At 42.7% G+C, this 20624-nt stretch overlaps 1 protein-coding gene across 1 annotated transcript in view; it reads left to right on the plus strand.

Moving 5' to 3' along the window:
• Positions 1–717: 717 nt before the first annotated feature.
• NXPH2 (neurexophilin 2) overlaps positions 718–20624 on the plus strand; it is a 61039-nt gene continuing 41132 nt past the window's right edge. The window contains exon 1 of the mRNA XM_054044211.1: positions 718–1014. Coding sequence (XP_053900186.1) covers positions 961–1014 — 54 coding nt within the window. The 5' untranslated portion in view covers positions 718–960. The remainder of the gene's footprint in view (positions 1015–20624) is intronic.

Below are 20624 nucleotides of genomic sequence, written 5' to 3' on the forward strand. Positions count from 1 at the left end.
CGGGCCAGGCATGGCTTAAGGGTAAGCAGTAAAGTACAAACCTGCTAACGCCAATCCTTACCCCAGCCCCATAATCCCCCCCTTCCTCATAGCGCAGAGCGGGACATCTCTGCCCCGCGTTAGAGCGGCCCCACTCCCAGCGAACTGCCCGGACCCCCTGGGCCCGCGCACGTGAGTCCATCCCCCACCCCGCCCCCGCGCGCCTGGAGGGAGCCGCTCCCCGGTGCGGAGGTGCCCGGCGCCCGCCCCCTGGGCGTTACATCCCGGGGCCGTGGACACGAAGCTCCTGCCTCAGTCAGAGAGATGCCGCCCGACGTGCCCCCGGGGACAGGCCGCTTCCCGGCCGGGGCTTCCAGCGCCCCGCCGCGGCTCCCCGGCCGCCTCAGCTCCTCCCCGGCCGTGGCGCCCCTGCCCCGCGGGACCCGCCCGGAGCGCCGCTCCCCCGGGCACGCCCCGGCCCCGGCCCCGGCCCCGCCACTGCACTTCCCCCAGGCGCGCCTGGCTCCCGCCGCCCCAGCGCCCCTCCCGCACCCCGGCTCCTCACTGCCACGCCGCCCCCAACTCTCGGCGGGACCCCGCCGCTCCCAAGCTCCTCCCCGCCCTGCCTCGCGCAGCCCGCGCGCGGGGCGGCAGCTGGAGAGGCGGCTGGCGCGCGCAGCGGGGCTGCTGCTGCTGCCGCTGCCGCTCGGCCCCCGGGGGGGCGGGGGAGGTGACGGCCCCCTCGGATCTCAGGGCCAGTCCTGCAGCGGCACGGAAGGGCTCTGCCGTGGCCAGTTCAGGTGGCCCCGCCGCCTGGCAAGCGGAGCGCTGCGCTGAGGATGTGTTGGGGGTTTGATTCTCCCTGCTTGTGTTTTGCTTAAGGTGATCACAGTGGTATGTCCCTGTACTCAGTCCTGCCCCCCAAAGTGGAGATGTGCAAGATCCAAGTAAGGGAAATCATCTCCTAGACTCCAAGCCAGAATGATGTACCTGCAGCCCCTGCCTCTTATTGTGGTACAGAGCTTCCTTCAGCTTGTAAGTCTGCTTTTTTTTTTTTTTAATCTTTATGCTAAAAGTAACTGCAGAGCCCTTGGAAATCTATAGCCAAGGCGTTTCTGAAAGGCGTTTGCATCTATCTCTGTGTCAAAAGCAGCAAGCATTCCTTTGCAGGTTGTTATGTAGGCTAGAAATACCGTAACCCAGAGTCTTTGCGGAGGGTTTATTTAATTATCTAGGATGAGTTTAGTTTTTTGTAACCAGTCTCAGATATCCAAAGTAATGGAGCACATGCCCCTTCATCAAACATTTGTGCTAGGTGGTGATTATGCTGGATTGTGGTGCCTTTTTGCTAGGAGCATGACATTTAACACTCTTTTTTCTGTCTGCTTGTTTCGTGCAACTCTAAGAGCAACTAAATAAGAGTTCTTAATACACAATCTGTATATTCTCTCCCATTAAACTGCTGTCATGTTACTTGGGAAAGGTAATCATTGCTGTCTACCTGCCTACTGTCTTTTGGAGATAAAATAGGGAGTAGACTTTAATGCAACAAAGGCAGCCACAACTTGCACCAAAGCAACTGATTGTTACAGTCCCGTAAATTAAGATTCTCTTTTAAGAGTTTTCTCTGTATTTTTTTGGTAATATTTTTCAATAAGTTTAATAGGGATTTCACATTTCTAAGGCCTGTATTTTAAATAATGCTGTCTAACAATAGAAGCTATAATAACTGCCTTTAGGATATATCTGTGACTGTGGACATGTTGAATATCCTGAGCTATGTGATGCTTCAGAGTATCACAATTCCACTTCTGAACCTTACTCTAGATCCACAGTTAGCATTGCCTGGTACCAATTTAGTTAACTATTTTAAGGAAGTGGATGACAAACACTGGTTTAAAATTATTTGTCCTTATGAACTTTTCTGTTTTCCTGACTTCATATTAAACAGTTATTGTAGAGTTTATGATTCTTTGTTGGACCCCACACAAGGATTTCTGTCCATTTGGATTAGATACAGAAAGACGCGCCTGTGTAGTACTGTTTAATTATACGTTAAATGCAAAAGAATTTGAGTGACTGAAGTAGTATGCTCAGGCAATATAGATCTAAAAAGCTGGAGCTACAAAATGAAATGAGATGCTTCATTTGAAATAGGTGTGTAAAGAGTGTGATATCTAGCACACCCCTTTTAATGAGAAAATAAAATTCTTGTTCTTGGGATATTAGTGAAAAATAAATTGAATTTGAGAAAGGAAAAAAAAAAGAACCTAAAAAGGAGTTTGCCAGCCTTACCTGAAAGCAAAGGAAACATTGTAATTTTATTTCAAAATGCCTTTTTTCAGGAGCATGTTAATTATGTGAGCAGTTATCTCTGATTTATGCTGCAAAAGTTCTGCCTCTCTTCCTAGCTGTCTTGTATCTGAAAGTTTGTCACCATAGTCAATAGGGAATGTGTAATAAACCTTGAAGGGATTAAACACCCTCCTTAAGAACTGGATTCTAATATTACAGCATGAGTTGATTGATTAGTTTTTGAGGAAGCTTATGTCAAATTCTAATCCGTTTTTGGATTGTGCTTGTCTTGTAATGTTTTTTGCTTCAGCACTTTATCATGGCAATGAAGTACGGAGCTGCAGTCTTGCGATAAGGCACACATTTCTTTCACACTGCTATCCTTTTGGACAATAAAAGGCTGTTTACATTCTTCACATTCTTACAGCACAGTTTCTAGCTAACCAACACACAGGGGTTAGGGATGTGAATGGAAAGCAGTAAATGGATTACTAAATTGCTGAGGAGGAGAGAACTAAATTGAAACACTTTTGCTTTTTCTTTTTTATTACCAGATATCAAAGGGAATGATTAAAACTTGTCCCAACAGGCATCAGCTGTGTTCCACATTTTTTATGGATGATGATGTGAACTTACTTGCTGTGGTCTTTAAAACTGTTTAGTGTGAACGCTGATCACTTTGACGAATCAAAATATGTTTTCCTTGATGCTACAAAAATCACATGAAGTCAATACCTGTTCTCAGATGATACAAGCTGTATAACTCACAGGGGGGGGGGGAGGAGTCTTTATTTTTCTGCCTTTTTACTATTTACATCACAAACAATTAAAACTTTGGAGGCACTTAGTCCTGCAATGCTTATCATGAATTTAATCAAAAATAATTTGAAACAAAGCGAGAATGTCTTACATTTTAGGGGTAGCTTAGGGGTACCAAGTAATGCTAATATTAAAAAAGTTGTGTTTATACTTTTGAGGTATACTGGACATTTATTTAGCCTTTGCCTTCTGTTAACTAAAGTTAAGCTATAGTTTTATTGTTATTTTGTTCTAAACAAAGAATACTAAATTGAATTTTGAACACTTGGTACCTATGGTGGTATATAGATTAGATTTTTCAAGTGAATAATTGCTTCTTGGAATCTAATTAGTAGAATTTTAGCAAGCTGGTATTGGTGATATTTAAATATCAATTCTTGTCTTATCTTTTTAAACCATCAAAGATCAACATAGAAAATCTTAATATACTACAAGGGGTTCCGCATTTCAAACAATGAAGAGAAAATTACAATTTTTAGAGTTGTGATAGAGCAAAATGTTTGTAACCCAGCAAACTTTGTATAAGCAGCAAGCCTTCACTTCAGAATTTCTTACAGGATTTGGGATGATGATTTTTTAGGTTAATTTCTACTTACGTATGTAATATTCATGGTTAATGGGAAAAGGTACTAAAATGTAAAAAGTAAATACATCAGTGAGAGTGTGCCATATTTCCTACGGCATTTAGAACTAAAAATAAAATATACACTTTATCCAGTTTCTGTTCCATTTGTATTTGAAAGGCATATACTGATTTTGAAGTCTGTATACACATACACACTTTTTCACACTACTTTATATATTCAAGTATATTAAACAATGAGAATGCATGCCATTATATCAGATTACAGAGGTGTGCTAACTCACTTCTCTAGGAGTATCTTCAATTTATAAATCAGTTTACTCCATACATCCCCAGTATACGTCAGAATGATAATTTGTGCACAGTCAATACTCATTTAGGCAGTTATTGGCTAAATGGCAACAAGACAAAATAAAAAGCTGCTACAGTATTATAACCAGTAGTTGCAATTGCTTTACATTTAATATTAATATTAATTAAGATGTTCAATTGTCAATTACTCAGTGCTGCATTAGTAATTATATTTTATGAATAATGGAATCACCCCATTAGAAGTGGAAAAGAACTAAAGTACTAGGGTCATCTACTACAGTCTCTAGCATTACTGGATTATTTTCTACAGTACATTTGCCAGTGTTTTGTCAAATATAATATTAAGAGTCTGAAGAGATAGGGCTTCTCCGCTCTCCTTGGGAGATTATTCCCAATTCTAATGAATCTTACTGTTAGCAAGTTTTCCTGATATTTAGCCTGCTTTTTTTCGTAACTTCATTGTATTTCCCCTATTTATATTTTGCTGATGAAAAATGTCGTATGTTTCACAACAGCATTTTCAAATTATTTACATAGGTCCCTAGTTTAAAATGTGTGGAACTACTTAAACAAACAAACAAACAAACAACGCACCTTTGCTTTCTTAATTCCAGGTAATATTAATGGTTATGTATTTTTGCATTTGAATCATGGATGCAAGTCTGATTTTCCGTTATCTCCGTAAGAATGGGCCAGTAGTTCTTTATCTCAGTGTTTTACAGTTATAGACAAATGCTAGTGCAGTGCATTGTAATGGTTCTGTAACAGGGTAGTTTAACTGCTTGCTTGTTCTTCAAATTCTACTTCCTGAAGCTTTCGGGCATAAGATTTGAAATAAATCAATCAATAAATATAAAATAGCAGCACTTTCTAGTGCCTATAGTTCAAGTTATGTCAGCATTCTCATGAAACTCATTTCTAACTTAGCCATGAACATTCTCACTTGGCAGAGTTGTCAAACATGCTGTTCAGCAAAGAGCCAGTTGTTTTATAAATATATTTTAAAAGCAGATGAGTTATTTTAAATTGTTTGTTTTGTGAGTGTGTGTGCACATGCAATGGAGAAGTTTATTTAAGAACTTTTTCCTCAGTAAGACTGGTTAATGTATCTTTAGTTTAAGGGAAAATCAGTAAAAAATTAGTCCATTTGTGTTTAAGTTTTTTAAGTAGCTGAAATAATTACCTTTATTCAAAATTAGATTTGACACAGTCTTTGTTAAAATAGAGTTAAGTCATTGATAAAAAAGTACAACTGTAAGGGGAAAAGAACCTTACTGGAACACTGTAATATTAGAAGAAACACAAACATCTTGAAAGTTAGCCTATTCAAAGTTAAGTTTGTAATTAATAGACGTATGTGTTGAAAAGTATGAAATGCAGTGCTAAGGTCTCCTCAAACCTGAATTGTGCCTCTTTATCCCTGCTAACCCGAGCCCCCTCTATGTGAGGGTAATTGTGCCTGCAATAATCACAGCTGGTTGACATGGCAAATCCTGGATATTTTGCATTTCAGATAGAAAACCAAGACTATCCAGTCGCCTTAAATCCTGTGGGTGAATTCCTGTTCTTATTGAATTCAGTAGGAGTTATAGAATTATAGAATATTAGAGTTGGAAGAGACCTCAGGAGGTCATCTAGTCCAACCTCCTGCCCAAAGCAGTACCAATCCCCAGACAGATTTTTACCCCAGTTCCCTAAATGGCCCCCTCAAGGATTGAACTCGCAACCCTGGGTTTAGCAGGCCAATGCTTTTAGTAGGGCCAAGATTTCACCTTGTTTATTTTGATGTTTTGCTTGACACTGCAGAAAATGTAAAACTACAACTATCATGGCTTAATGCAGTAGAGTATAGGTAGTTTAAGGAGGATGGAAGGAGACTGAAGTTTAAAACAGACCAACTGTTGTGGGTAGTAGGATTAACAAAGTTGTGAAATTTCCATTGTGTGGCATGAAAGATGTATATTAAGAAAGTGGAATGGGAATTATATTTCAGTTTGTATTAATGAAATATAATGGTGATACCTTGCACCTTCCACATAAGGATTTAAACATGATTTTCAAACATCGGTTGATCTAGTCCTGTGCGGTAGGTAAATATTAGTCACATTTTACATGTAGCGTAACTGAGGTACAGAGAAGTTATGGATATTGTTTAAAAAAATCACACAGCAGACAGTGTAGAAAACTGACACCTGGGTGTCCTGATGGTGATACCCAAGCTTAATGCACTAAATCACAACGCATCTCCCATCTTCCCAAGCAAGTCACTCAACCTCTGCATCTCAGTTTCGCCATCTGTAGAATGAGGATGATAATGTTTGCCTCACAACCCCTGCTGAAATACCCAATAAATATGTGCAATAATTTTTGCTAATTACTAGTAACCTAATTTAACAGATGGGAAAAATGGAGATAGAGAGAGGATAATAGTGACAAGATCCCATTTTCAGAAGTGACATGGAGTATGTCTACAATGCAGTAAAAGACCTGTGGCTGGCCCAGGTCAGTTAACTCAGGCTTGCGGGGCTTGGGCTAGAGGGCTATAAAATTGCAGCATAGACATTTAGGTTTGGGCTTGGGCTGGAGCCTGAAGTCTACACTCAATTTTATAGCCTCTTAGCCTGAGATCCACAAGCCTGAGTCAACTGACCTGGGCCAGCTGTGGCTGTGCCAAGAGTCTTTTATCGCATTGTAGACGTACCCATAGGCACTTAGGAACCTAAGTCTTGTTGAAAGTAAATGGGACCTAGGACTTAGGGCCAGATTTTTAAAGGTATTTTGCTACCTAGAGATGTGGACAGGTAGCCAGAGAGATTTTCAAAAGCACCTAATAGGTGCCTAACCTACCTAGGTGCTTAAAGCTCTGTAGGCACCTGTCTGTATCTAGGCCCCAAAATACTTTTGAAAATTTGTCCCTAAGCAGCTAGGTCCCATTGATTTTCTCCTAAGTCACTTAGGTGCTCTTGAAAATTTTACTCTAAATGCTTGGCAGGGGTTTGGCAGCAGGAGATGCTGTGGTCTAGTGGTTTGGACGTGGGCCTAGAACTCATGAGATCCAGGACTATTTCTGGTAACATTTATTCATGCATCATGATTCCCTTAGACATAATAGGAAGTTGGTGCATACAGATTTTACAATTGTGTCTAAATACCCATATATACTGAACATCAAGCCATAAAGGCACTAAATAAGTCAGTATCTTTACTAGTTGAATAACAAACTTTTAAAAGGGTTTTTATTGTTATTTTTATTAATATTACATGCTGACAAGATAAAGTTTTATGGCTCCAGTTCAACTATCTCAGTCCATCAGATCAATAATACACATTTTTAAACAATTCCTTTTGTGTATGTATTTATAGCATAGATCTTAACATTTCAAGAATCATTAGGATATAGTGGGTCATTAAACTAACATTGTACGTGTCCTTAAATATATTTTCACAGACCATTTTTAAAAAAAGTCATAAATCTGTATTTACACAATAGATGGGACCATTAAAGTCAATTGCACCAATTCATTCTTGAGTACTTGTGAGAAGCATTGCCCTTTTTTTTTTTTTGCCAATATAAGCGTCTTGATTTTAAGTTTTGGTAAAAACAAAGGCACTTTTACTTCTTTCAGGTGCAAGAGATGTATTTTCACGTATCTTTTTATTTCTCTGTCAAATTGCCATGTGGCCAAATTCTGCTACAAGGATGAGGTGTTTGCCTGGGAATTTCTGGTGGACCAGTAAGTGGGAGTCTGAAAAAAGAGGAGGAGGTGTGAAAGTTATCATGCCAACATGACCAACATAAATCAACCCTAGGTTTGACTCCCAAACATCATATTCTCCTTCAACTCTTCTTCTCCTGAGTTCAAAGCCAAAGTGACCTATTTATGTTTTAGAATATTTCCAAAAATTCCTAAATTATGTCCTTTAGTTGTCTTTACATTTAATTTACACTCTCTTGATTTCCAATCAAGTCTAGTAGCTTAAATTACTGTAGAGCATCTTTAGGAAGTTTATGGAATCACAAAATTTAAAGAAATAGGACCTGTTAGGCTATCTAATCCATACCCCTCCCTGCACAGGATTGCTCCCTATGGTATATTTTCTATCACGCTGTCTAGTCTAGTTTTTAATAACTCATGCAACATAGCTTCCATCACTTTCATTAGAAACAATCCCAGTTCCACAATTTAACAGATCATACCATTTGCAAGTTTTTTCTGATACTTAGTCTGTCTTTTCCTAATTTCATCTCATTACTTTGTTCCAGCCTGAATCATGCAAACAATTTATCACCCTCTTTTGACCTTTATTCCAAGCACTATTATTATTTATATTGTAGTAGCACTCAAAATGCGCTAGACTCTGTGCAGATGTAACCCTTCTGCCAGAGTTGGCAGCAACAAGGGCCAGGTTCAGTATTTAGGAGTTTTTCTGAACAATGCAAAACAGAACCGGCTCGAGCCTCCACCCAGGGATCTGGGAAAACTAACCACCACCTTTAACAGATCCTGGGTACCGAGACCCACCGACAGCAATTCCGGGTCCCAGGGCAGAACAGTCATTGGGCCCCCATGCACACACAAGCCGCACCAAGGCGGACACGGTCTGCCTGACGTTTGGGCTGTGCTGCACCTGTGCTGGCTGGTGCCCAGCGAGATACTGGCCGTACTGCTGGATGCACTCTTCCAGAACGGCCGGGGTTTCCACATGCCTGCCCAGTAGGGTTGCTAACTGTCTAATTATGCAAACCCAAAGACCCTTGCCCCACCCCTTCCCTGAGGCCACACCCTGTCCTGCCCCTTCTCAGAAGCCCCTGCTCTCTCCATCCTCCCTCCCTCTGTCGCTCTCCCCGACCCTTGCTTACTTTCAGCAGGCTGGGGTAGGGGGGTTGGGTGCGGGAGGGAGTGTGGGGTGCAGGCTCTGGGAAGGAGTTTCGGTGCAAGAGGGGGTGCGGGGTCGGGCTCTGGGAGGCACTTTGAGTGTGGGAGGGGGCGCAGACTCTGGGAGGGAGTTTGAGTGTGGGAGGGGGTGCAGGGTTGGGCTTTGGGGGGGAATTTGGGTGCAGGAGTGGGTGTGGGCTCTGGAGGGAGTTGAGGTGTGGGAGGGAGTGTAGGGTTGGGCTCTGGGAGGAAGCTTGGGTGTGGGCTCTAGGTTGGGGCAGAGGGTTGGGGTGCAGGAGGGGGTCAGAGGATCAGAGCTTACCTCAGGCAGCTCCTGAAAGCGACCGGCACATCCCGCTGGCAGCGGCTTCTAAGCGGGGGCCCAGGCGATCCCGGCCAATGGGAGCTGCAGAATCGGCATGGGGGCGGGAGCCCCCCCCAGGGGCTGTAGATCCGTTCTGGCCGCTTCCAGAAGCAGCGCAGAGTGAGGGTGGGCAGGAAGCCTGCCTTAGCTCTGCTGCACTGCCAGCGGTAGCCGGGAGCCCCAGGGCTCTTTTAAATCGCCCGGGGCCCTGGGCAATTGCCCTCTTTGCTCCCCCATCGGCGGGCCTGTGGGTACCTCTAAGAGGCAATACTTCCCCCCTCGCAAGCACTGAGTCTGTGTATAACACAAGAAAACTTTTAACAGGGAAAGGAAACCAAGCATTCATTTGTGAAAACAACACAACCATGATTCAAATGCATGTAACCACAAGCAAACACCCAACCCACAGTACATATGGACAGTGTTCCTTGCCTCAAGCTCACACCCTGCAGTGTGAAAGTCCAACAAATGAATGTCCCTTTAACATGTCATTTCCCTTTCCTTTCACTACACCCCATTGACAGTTGGTTGTCCTTAGTCAGCAAAGACCCAGAGCTCAGAGGTGGGTGGGTGTGTGTGTGTGTGTGTGTGTGTGTGTGGAGGGGAGCAGGGCAGAGGGGCTCAAGCAATCCCTCTGCTGCTGCTGAGCCACTCTGCAACTGGCTTATTGCTGCTGCTAACTCTGCTACTGGTCGCTTGCTGCTGCTCTTTGCTGCTCACTACTGCTTCTGTGATGCCAAGTGCTGAGGTTCCACCACTTAGCCCAGCTCTTAGTGATTTCAGCTCTTAGTGATTTCACTGTGTAGCAAGGAACCTCACTGCTAGTGTAGCCTCCACATTGTCTTTTTCTGCAACACTGTCCACACACCAGGTCAAAGACTTAGCCCCTAGACCTGCTATCAGTGATTCAGCTCTGGTAATCACTGAACAGAAACATTGGACTCTCAGCTGAATCTAATCAGCTCTGTCTTTAAACACTGGGGAGAGGAGGAGAGGGTCAGATGGTGTCTAGGACCGTTTAAACAGAATCCATAAGGGTGGGTAGGTAGTAACAACTCTCCCTACCTCCTGTCTCTTTAACTGGGAGTTGGCATCCCTTCCTCTGCTTTGCAAGTGAGATTTCATTTAGAGTGACCCTCAGTCAGGCCATACCAAGTACAGTTTTGCTGTCCTTTACTCATACAATAAGGATAATATTTCCTTACCCCAAACCAGCCAGAATTGATCACTTTGGCAAAGCAGCTCCATCTGCTGAGCAGAGTAGGTGTGTCTATGCTCCTGAAGTCTTTTCCCCCCAGTTCATCACTAGATACCAGGGGACAGCTCACTTAGACCCTGCTTACTCAGACATAGTCACATCCTGAAAAGCTTGCCATCAAAGGCTCCGATCCGGCAAGGAGCTTTGTGTGGATGGATATTCTGTGCCTATATAGTCAATTGTAGTAAACGCAGATCTTATTGCAGGATTGGGACCTAAGAGATTAAAAAATCCGAAACAAATGAAGGGTGGAAGAGAGAGAGAACATTATGAAAGTGTTAGTCATAGATCCATAATCAACAATTAATTGAGCTTTGCACTTAAAGCAAGGGTTCTAGTATTTTTATGTACAAAGATATCTATGGTATATCCTTCCCAGAATTAAAGCACTTTTGAGTATAGAAATACACTTTGAGAATTTACAAGTAATTAGTTAGATTTAGGATTAATTTTAAAAGGATCTTTCTGCTTCACCTCTACAAGCCCAGAGGGATGGCTCTGAGCATTCTGCCCAGCCCAGCTGCTCCAGTCTACATCCCCTCTTGCAATATGGATCCTGGATTCATGAAATACTATCTATAGGAGGATGGAGCCCTACTGCCCCGGAGGAGGCTGACTTCCCCACTATATCTGGATCTGTGATGTTAGGGGAAGTTACCCAGGACAATGAACATTGTGCCACCCACTCTAGACATATGTCCATTAACTTAATATGCTACTGTTTAAAGCTACCTGTTATTTATAATCCAGTTTCTAGTTCATGTGATACTTTTCATATACCGTTTGTATTTACTTTTCTAGTAGAATTTGATAAGATGGTGAATCATTGGCTTTCCTAAAGCCAAGCTGTATTACAGCTACACTGCATTCAAAATAACCCAAGGTTTTGATGTCATATTTTGAAGACAAAAACATGTCACAGTTGAGAGTACATAGCAGTAATTTAGAGTAAAATACACTATAGGGAGCTTGTAATTATTCCAAAATCAAGCCCTGAAACCCAAAATGTTCAGAGTTACGGTTACACTTAAACAAAATTGAAACATACTAAGCTATGGAAATGCACAGAGAAGGCACTCAAACAACCTTAAATCTGCCTTGAAGAGAAAAATATGGAAAAAATAAACTGAGCATCTTTAAATATCCATTTAATGGTATCTGGGACCACAGATACTAAAATGCCTTAATTGTATGGTTATGCATAGCATCACGACAGGGCAGAGTTAAGGTTGTTTGAGTGCTTTAACTGTGCATTTCCAAACCTCAACATGTTTTATTTAGATTATTATTTTTTTAAGTGTAACCTTAACTCTTAATATCCTGGCTTTCTAATGCTTGGTTTGGGATAATTACAACAGTCCTGTAATGTATCTTACTCTAAATTACTGATATGTCCTCTCAATCCCCATCTTAATTTTTCCCCCTTGGAATGTCTTTGTTTTTTTAAGAAAACTCTTAAAATTTTCATATACAAACACGAAATAAGAAACCCAAAGACAATGGTGCTATGTGATATTTTTGAGTTGAAGATGTGATGGAGCAACCTTAAAACATTTTTTTTTAAGGGCAGATATTCCAGAACATCATTTCAGCTGCTTTGTGCTGCTCTGAACTGATGAATCTGGCCGCTAGTTTGCAATTTACATACGGGGTTAGAGGGCTGTGCTATGGAGACTGGTACGATGTGAAAGGATGGGTAGGAGAAGCCCAGTTCATGAATTTCAATGTTTCTGCACTTTAAAGTCAGCCCTTATACGCCTCCCTCAGTTTCCCCAGCAATGCTCCTATAGTGCACAGTAGAACTGAGGTAGCAGAACCATGGGGAGCACTTCAGCCACTTAGTATGTGGTCAAACCCCACTCAGGTTGTGGAGAGAGGCTATCCAATGAACCCTTTAGGCTGTGGATCCCAGGTACACTTGGATGTTGCTTTCGTTTATTTGCCCAATTTGTTAATCAGCTATAAGAATGCAGAAAATGTTCTGGCTTTGTTTTCTACACAAAGGATTTTTTTGCAAAAACCTCTTGGTGTGGCTGTCCCCTATTGAGGCAAAAGTCCCATTGGATTAAATGTGGATTTTTTTGTTTTGCGGTTTTGTTTAGCACTCAGCCAAGCATTCCAAAAACTGCAGATGCCATAGAGATTGCACTATTTGTATATATAGTATTTTTTTCTTCTGACACCCTCTCCCTGTCAAGGTCTCCTTGCTGTAGCAATGAGCTCTGGTGTGTAAAATTCACATCAAGACTGAACAGTACAGCAAGCTGCGCTTCCACTGCAGTGCACACATTAGCATTTTGGGGGCAGAGAAAGCTGGGGGGTTTTCCTTTCAAAATCCAGCTTTAGTTACAGCAAAAATGGTAAAACTACTGCTGACAGATTTTCCCACCAAGTTCCAAAAACAGTGAAATCCATTTTCATGTAATTCTTTCCCAATTTTCTTGTTTTTTCCCCTGTTCAGCTTTGAAAACTGAATGCACAATTGAAAGTGCACAAATCAAAATCAGCTTAAAATATTACTCATACATTTTGATTGTGTGTAATTATTATAGCTTTCAAAAATAAAATCTGTTTCCTCCATTAGGACATTCCCCCATGCACCAGTGTGCATCAATCTCCCAGCACATTTTATTTAAAATAAAATGTTTTAGACGTAAACACCAATAAATATATGGGGGAAAGAAAAAATGGGCATGTTTCATATTCAAATCCATTTTATGATACTAATTTCTTAAACCTTTTATGCAGATTTTCATGATATAATATCCACTATCAGCAATCGAGAGCCTGAAATTGCCAGGACTAGGGAATTTAAACCTGGTATCTTATTTAGGGATACTCTGGTGTTTTGGAAGGGGAGTGGCCCAGTTACTGTATACTTGCTTATTTCACTCAAGATTCATTTTATTGTTTTTAATCATCACAATGTTCTACACTATTAACCATCAGGAAAAGAGAGAGACAGATTCCAATGTAACCCACATAATAATCATGAAGATCAAGAATACTAGCCTACTGTTAAATTCAGCCTTTGGTAACATTTTAATGCAATTCTAAATGAATGTAATAGTTGAATTTCTTGGTGGAGTAAAAAGATTAATGTGGTGAAAACTACACCACACATATAATAGTCACTATCTTAGTTTGGGTTTGACGGATTGGGTTGTCTTGTCCAGTTCAGACTCGCTACTAGATTTTTAATTGGTGTTAATAAAGCTGATAACTGAGGAGACAACTTTAAATGGTATGTGGATTTTAAATAGATAGTCCCCAAGGTGCAAACCAGTATCCAATTTAATTAAACTCTGCTTTAATAATGGTTTAGATTCGGACCCAGATTTAACCAAAAGTGGAATAGTCAGATCTGGGGGTTTGGTCCAGGCACATCTTCAACATAATATTCATTGGAAGAGGAATATAAGAACCTCTAATGGCATAGCAAAATACACACACGTAAATGGGCAAAATACAAAACAAGTTGAACTATTCAATGCGTAGTTCTTTCAGTTGCGGAATAACATCCTTATACCACTGGCACATGTTCTGCTCATAAGTCATGGAAATACTAAGCCTGTCTTTTTATGTTCTCTCCTATCTGCTCTGAGACATGAAAGCATGGATATTTTCATCAGTGAAAAACGTCTCCCCTTCCCCATTGTGACATAGAGGATGTGGCCTGGCCAAAAAGATCTGGCCTGGCTGCTGCTACTGATTTGGTGCCCTGGGCAACTGGGTGTAAAGCAGAGGCTACACTGTTTTGTGCTGGGGACACTTTTACCCCCTGAACCTTGAGCTGTGCTGATGCTGACCCAGTTCAGGATCTGGGCCGAGAGGTTTGTCATGTGCAGGACTTGTCTCTGAAGTGTATGGCATATTCACTTAGGAGTGGATGGAGAGAGAGTAGAGGTAGTGGTGGTGACTTTTAATTACATTTTTATACTGTCAAAAGCTCTGGCGTAGATGCAGTTACACTGTCAAAAGAATTCTTTTGTTGTTATGGCTTATTTTGTCCAGGGAACTGGTCTAAGCTGTTATGGGGAAAAGCAGTCTTTTGCTGGTATAGTATTATAGGCAGGTTTGTGAAGCAGGAGTCAGGGAAGGAAGCGCTGGTAGATACTTTCCCTGAATGCAGACCTGCAAATCTGCTTGTGTGCAGGGCAGCAGAAGGGAGGGGTTCTGAAACCCAGGGCTTTTCACGGGGAGCACTGTCTGGGAATCAGGGCTCAGCATGTTCCTGCACTTCCTTCCCTACATGCAGTCCCATGGCAGTGCAGCCCCCAGAGAGCACAGGGAGAGTTACTCTTAGAGTGACCAGAGGGCAAGTGTGAAAAATCGGGACGGGGGTGGGGGGTAATAGGTGCCTATATAAGAAAAAGCCCCCAAAATTGGAACTGTCCCTATAAAATCGGGACATCTGGTCACACTAGTTACTCTGCAACCTCCCCCCCGCACCCTCCCCAGCCCCTTACTGTCTGTGTGGCCCCTGTCCACAGGCAGGTTTGCAGGGCTGCAGCCCCAGCAGGAACTGCTAGGATGGTCTGAGCACTAGCTGCAGGCAGATTTGCACAGCTGCAGCTAAGATAGGCAGGTCCCAGTACTTCCTGCCCTGGCTGCAGCTCCACATACTTGCCTGCAGGGGGTGCTTGGCATGTCCCAGTGCTTCTCTCTGAGGTTGCAGCCCCACATACCTGCCTGCAGGTGGCAACCTTCTTCCAAAAATTTTTGCTAATAAGAGGCATGCTATTGCCAATATCCAAATCTCATTAACATTAAAGTCTTTTGGGATTGGTTCCCAGCAAAATGTTGCTATTAAATAGAAGTTGTTAATATCTGTGTTTCTATTAAGTGGGCTCTACTGTAGGCTGTGTCTACCCTAGGTGTGGGTTGCTGGTATAACTATACCAACATACCTTTTCTAATGTAAACTGGGCCCTAGTTAGATTCAGAAGAATGGAGAAATGATGTGGTGAATGCTCCCCTTTAATCTATCAGTGCTTTTGTAGAGAAACAAACCAACATTATACCTAACGATGATGGTGGATCTCTCCCACTTCCATCTCTGAGCCTTCTTCCACATTGACCTATGGCTGGAATGCCCTTGCTATCTCAGTCTGGCACACCTGCACCATTCTTAACTTTCCTATCCTTTCTTCATGCTTCTTCTATGCAGCCTATTAGTTTTAATTCACCAATAGGCACTGCTGCTGTTCTGCCCACCAAAACAAGACAAGACACTGTGCCACTGATGTCTATTGTTTGTCTTCTTCAATTGTGAGTTCTTCGTGGCAAAGCTGTCTTCTACACCCTGCTCTGCATAGGGGCTGAGCCCATGGTCAGTGCTCAGGAAGTGATTAAATATAATAATACATAAAAATGGCCTATCTAAAAGACCAATAATACCAAGGATTATACACAAGCACCCTCAAACACCCAAACTGTTTATCTCACATCTTCAGCAATTTCTTAATTAAGAAGTGTCCCATCAGCTCCTGGGAGCTGCATTTCATTGCAAATAATGACCCCTCCGACAGCTGTCAATGTGTATAAATGTAAAATCAATTAAAAGTCTTTTTTGAGAGGTGCACTAGAAAGAAGCCATGTGTTCTGTTGATATTAGCCAGATATTACTTCAGATATCCCATTCCTGAAGGAAATAAAGTTAGACAAGTCTGTAAAATAATCCTACTAGCTGGTGCTTCAACCAGCTTCCTTACAAATCATCACCGCTAAAAAGATAAACTTCCCATATAGAGCTAGGATAAAGCTGTTCTTCTGGTGTCGGTGGTAGTAACCAGAAATTAGAACAATAAATGTGTATTAGAGATTCATTAGTTTGGTTAGAAACATCAAATTTTATACCTACCTGGCATATGCAGTATATGGAAGTGAAAATCCTTTCAAAGAAATAAAAGCATAAATGTAAAAACCCTGGAGAAGAAAGTACAGTAGAACCTTGGTAATGTGCACTTTGTTAAACTATATACTTTATAAATGGCATTAAAAATTGACAGTCTCATCCCTCTTCCCAGCAAAGATTTAATAGCAGATTCCATAGTGAGATCTATGACTAAATTAGTTTTATAAAATATTCTTCAGTATATTACAGTTCATTTACTAATGTACCATAAACTGTTACAATTAAGTACTAACCTACAATTGACATAAGTGATTAAAGTACATTTTATAATGCATCATGTTTTCTCCCCCAGTTTCTTTGCTCACTTTCTCGCTATGGCTCCAGTTCTGCAGCACCTAGTAGTGCAGACACTTGCGCTCATTCAGGGTGGCACTACAGCCCTTAGAATCCACATAGGCCTGGGGGATCTGCACTACCTGATCCCAGTGCAGGATCATGGTCTAATTCAGTAATTCACAACAGGTCTCTCTCTCCATATCCCCTGAGACAATGAAATTCTATTGTGTTTCTCCAAAAGCACCATTCTTCATGGCAAAGTATTCTTCCTTTTCCATGGCTCTGTCTATAGCTTTGAGCTCTGAATATAGGCACCAAAATCTTTTTCTCCTCCTGGAGACATAAACAAATGGAGTTCCTTGCTTGGTCTTCACTGTTGCTGCCAACATATGTCCTCTATCTTTAATCAGAAAGATCACTCAAATAGCAGATTTAAATACCTTGCTTCCCAAAAGAAATGATCCAGATTCAAATGATTATATAAAATTTCCACCAGAATTAGTGTCTTAAAATTACCATAACTTTATTAGGGTCTTTTGAATTCCAGCTAGGCAAAGGAAGATCCCATATCCAAGATACTGCAGTTTAGACAGTGATTGAAGTCTACAAAAACAACAAGGAGTCCAGTGGCACCATAAAGACTAACAGATTTATTTGGGCATAAGCTTTCGTGGGTAAAAACCCCACTTCTTCAGGTGCATCTAAAAGGTTGTTGCCACTTTCAATCTCTGAATGAAATGGCCAACCTGGAGTCAGCCAAAGTTTTATACCAGGTCCAGAAGGGAACATCTCAGATGCTAAAGTGTTCAGTGATTGAATGGACTTGCTGTCCTGCCCAGTGGTAACTGCATCTCTAACTTATCACCTAGGCCAGGGGTCCCCAACTCGGTGCCCGCGGGCGCCCGGGGCATCTATGTGCGCTCGCCTACTGGCTGCTGGACAAGCAGCCGCCAAAATCCCACTGAGAAGCAGCAACATCAAGAAGTGCCGCTGCGGCACTTCGGCAGCGGCGCTTCTTTGCGTTGCCGCTTCTCGGCGGCATTTCGGCGGCTACTTGTCCGGCGACCGCGCTCCTCAGCGGCTAGTCGTCCGGCGCCCGCCAAACCGAAAGGCCTTAAAATTGTTGAACCCAGGTTTCTAAACATAAACAATCTTTGGAGACCCCATCTAAGATTTTAAAAAAATTGGTGAGTGTGACGGGTTGGATCACAGAAGCCCCCTTGGGAGCTGCCACCTGATGTGCAAAGACTATCTCTGCTCCTGTTTTCCCTGCCAGCTCAGGACTCCAGCACCCTGTCTTGCTGAGCCAGACACTTCCGTCTGGCTCCAGACCCAGAGTCTGAATCACTTGCCCCAAAGCTGCAAGTTTACCTGAAAACAGCTCACAGAAGTGTGCTTGTCTTTAGCACTCAGATGCCCAACTCCCAATGGGGTTTAAACCCAAATAAATCCGTTTTACCCTGCATAAAGGTTATGCAGGGCAAACTCATAAATTGTTCGCCCTCTAGAACACTGATAGAGAGATATGCACAGTTATTTGCTCCCCCAGGTATTAATACATACTCTGAATAAATTACTAAATAAAAAGTGATTTTATTAAATACAGAAAATAGGATTTAAGTGGTTCCAAGTAGTAATAGACAGAACAAAGTAAGTCACCAAGCAAAATAAAATAAAATGCGCAAATCTATGTCTAATCAAACTAAATACAGGTAAGTTCCTCACCAGTTCCAGAGTGCTCCCTTTTACAGGCTAATCTCCTTTTAGCCTGGGTCCAGCAATCACTCACACTCCCTGTAGTTATTGTCATTTGTTCCAGTTCCCTTCAAGTATCCTGGAGGGGTGGAGAGGCTCCTTCCTTAGCCAGCTGAAGACAAAATGGAGGGGTCTCCCACGGGTTTAAATAGACTCTCTCTTGTGGGTGGAGACCCCCCTCCTCCCTCCTATGCAAAGTCCAGCTCCAAGATGGAGTTTTGGAGTCACCTGGGCAAGTCACATGTCCCTGCATGACTCAGTCTTTACAGGCCGAAGCCATTGTCCACATGGTATCTTGCATGTCTCCAGGAAGACTTCTCATGTGGATTGGAGCATTCCAAGATGTTCCCCAAGTGTTTCCTGATCAGGTACTTAACCTGGCGAATTCCTTCCTAAAGAAGCTGACCAAATGCCTCCCAAAGCTTACTTAGAAACCAAGCAAGCATACAGCCCATATTCTTAACCTCAAGTAGAAAATGATATATATGTACAAATAGGATGAATAGATATAGTAGACCATAACCTTTACAGAGATATATTACATGGCACAGGCAGCACAAAACATATTCCAGTTATGTCATACATACATTTATAAGCACCCCCTCCCCCAATAAAGCCTTATGGGCTACGCTGTCACAGTGAGATGTTTACATTAAAACTGCACTTTCACTTACTTTAACCAAAAGGAAATCATCGTATTTGCCTTCGCTAAGGATGTCATAGGCCTTGTTGACCTGAGGTCATTTTATGGGTCTTGAAGGGTGAACCCAAAGATCCAGATCCTGAGACCAAGATGGTAACGTGCTCAGTACTCTTCATGTCAATAGGACTTTATTATTTTATCCCCTGGAATTGCATTTTACTAAGTTAAACTTTAATTAATGTAAAATCTCTCTGGATATGCAGAGTCCCTGATTAAGATTCTTCAAAACCTGATACTAAGAACTTTCAGCTAAATACTTTGAAAGCAATTTCTTTAACAGCTTCAGAAATATTTTCCAAAGAAATTACACTGTTTGAATATCTTTCTTGGAATGATTCATTCGAATATTAATTTTGTATTTACACCATGCTTTTCATCCAACAATCTTAAAGCATTTTATCAATAATTATTTAAGGGATTATTACATCAGTGTTATAGAATGACTGAACTCTTTAAGGGGAGATAGGACCAACTACACCTGTACCATAATTCATTAGCTGCTTCCCAGACTGTGAGGGTGGGACTAAGAAAGTCAGGTGACAGCTTAATGGGCTGAAGGAGGTCAGTCTTCCCGTGGGTAGGCTCCTGTGGAAGGCCCTGAACCAGGGATTGCTTAAGGCTGGGTACTCCAGGGGAACAAGCCCAGAGGCCTAGTGCTCTATACCGGAGCAGTGAAGGATGCCAGGAACAGAGCACAGCAAGGGCTGGAAATGATACTCCTTTGGAACCAACCTGGGGACTGTGTGCTCTATCCCAGAGCCAAAAGTAGCCCAGAAAGGGGCTGGGAACAAAGCCCAGAGAATGTGCTGAAGAGGTGCCTTGAAAGGTGAGAAAAACAGACTGCTGTGTGGAGAGCTGAGGAAATTGAGGCAGGAAGCACTGGCAGGGTCATACTTGAGCAGCAGGGGGCATTATGGGGTTTGCACGACAGTCAGTCTTACAGAGAGGTTGGGTGAGGTTCTGTGGCCTGCAATGTGCAGGTCAGACTAGATCAGCAGTTCTCAAACTGGGGTGGCCAGGGCCAGCATTAGATTTGCTGGGACCCATGGCTGAAGCTGAAGCCTAAGCTCCACCCCCACCCAGGGCAGGGGGGCTCGGACTCCAGCCCGCTCTTGCCCCTCCCAGGGTGGCAGGGCTTGGGCTACCGCTCCCCTGGATCATGTAATAACTTTGTTGTCTGAAGGAGGCGCGGTGCAATGAAGTTTGAGAACCCCTGGACTAGATGATCACAATGGTTCCTTCTGGCCTTAAAATCCAGAAGGGTAAACTAGGCATAGAGAGGTTCAGTGACAACTCAGGTCCTGCAGTAAGGCCCAGATCCTCAGAGATAGGGTTACCATATTTCAATCCTGCAAAAAGAGGACACTCCACGGGGCCCTACCCCCCCCAACTCCGCCCCTTCCCCCAAAGTCCCCGCCCCAACTCCGCCCCAGGGTGACCGGGGGGGGAAACAACCCTCCCCCCCATTCCTCCTCCCTCCACAAAC

The sequence above is a fragment of the Malaclemys terrapin genome, chromosome 11 (assembly GCF_027887155.1).
Source record: "Malaclemys terrapin pileata isolate rMalTer1 chromosome 11, rMalTer1.hap1, whole genome shotgun sequence".
Taxonomy (NCBI): Eukaryota; Metazoa; Chordata; order Testudines; family Emydidae; genus Malaclemys; species Malaclemys terrapin.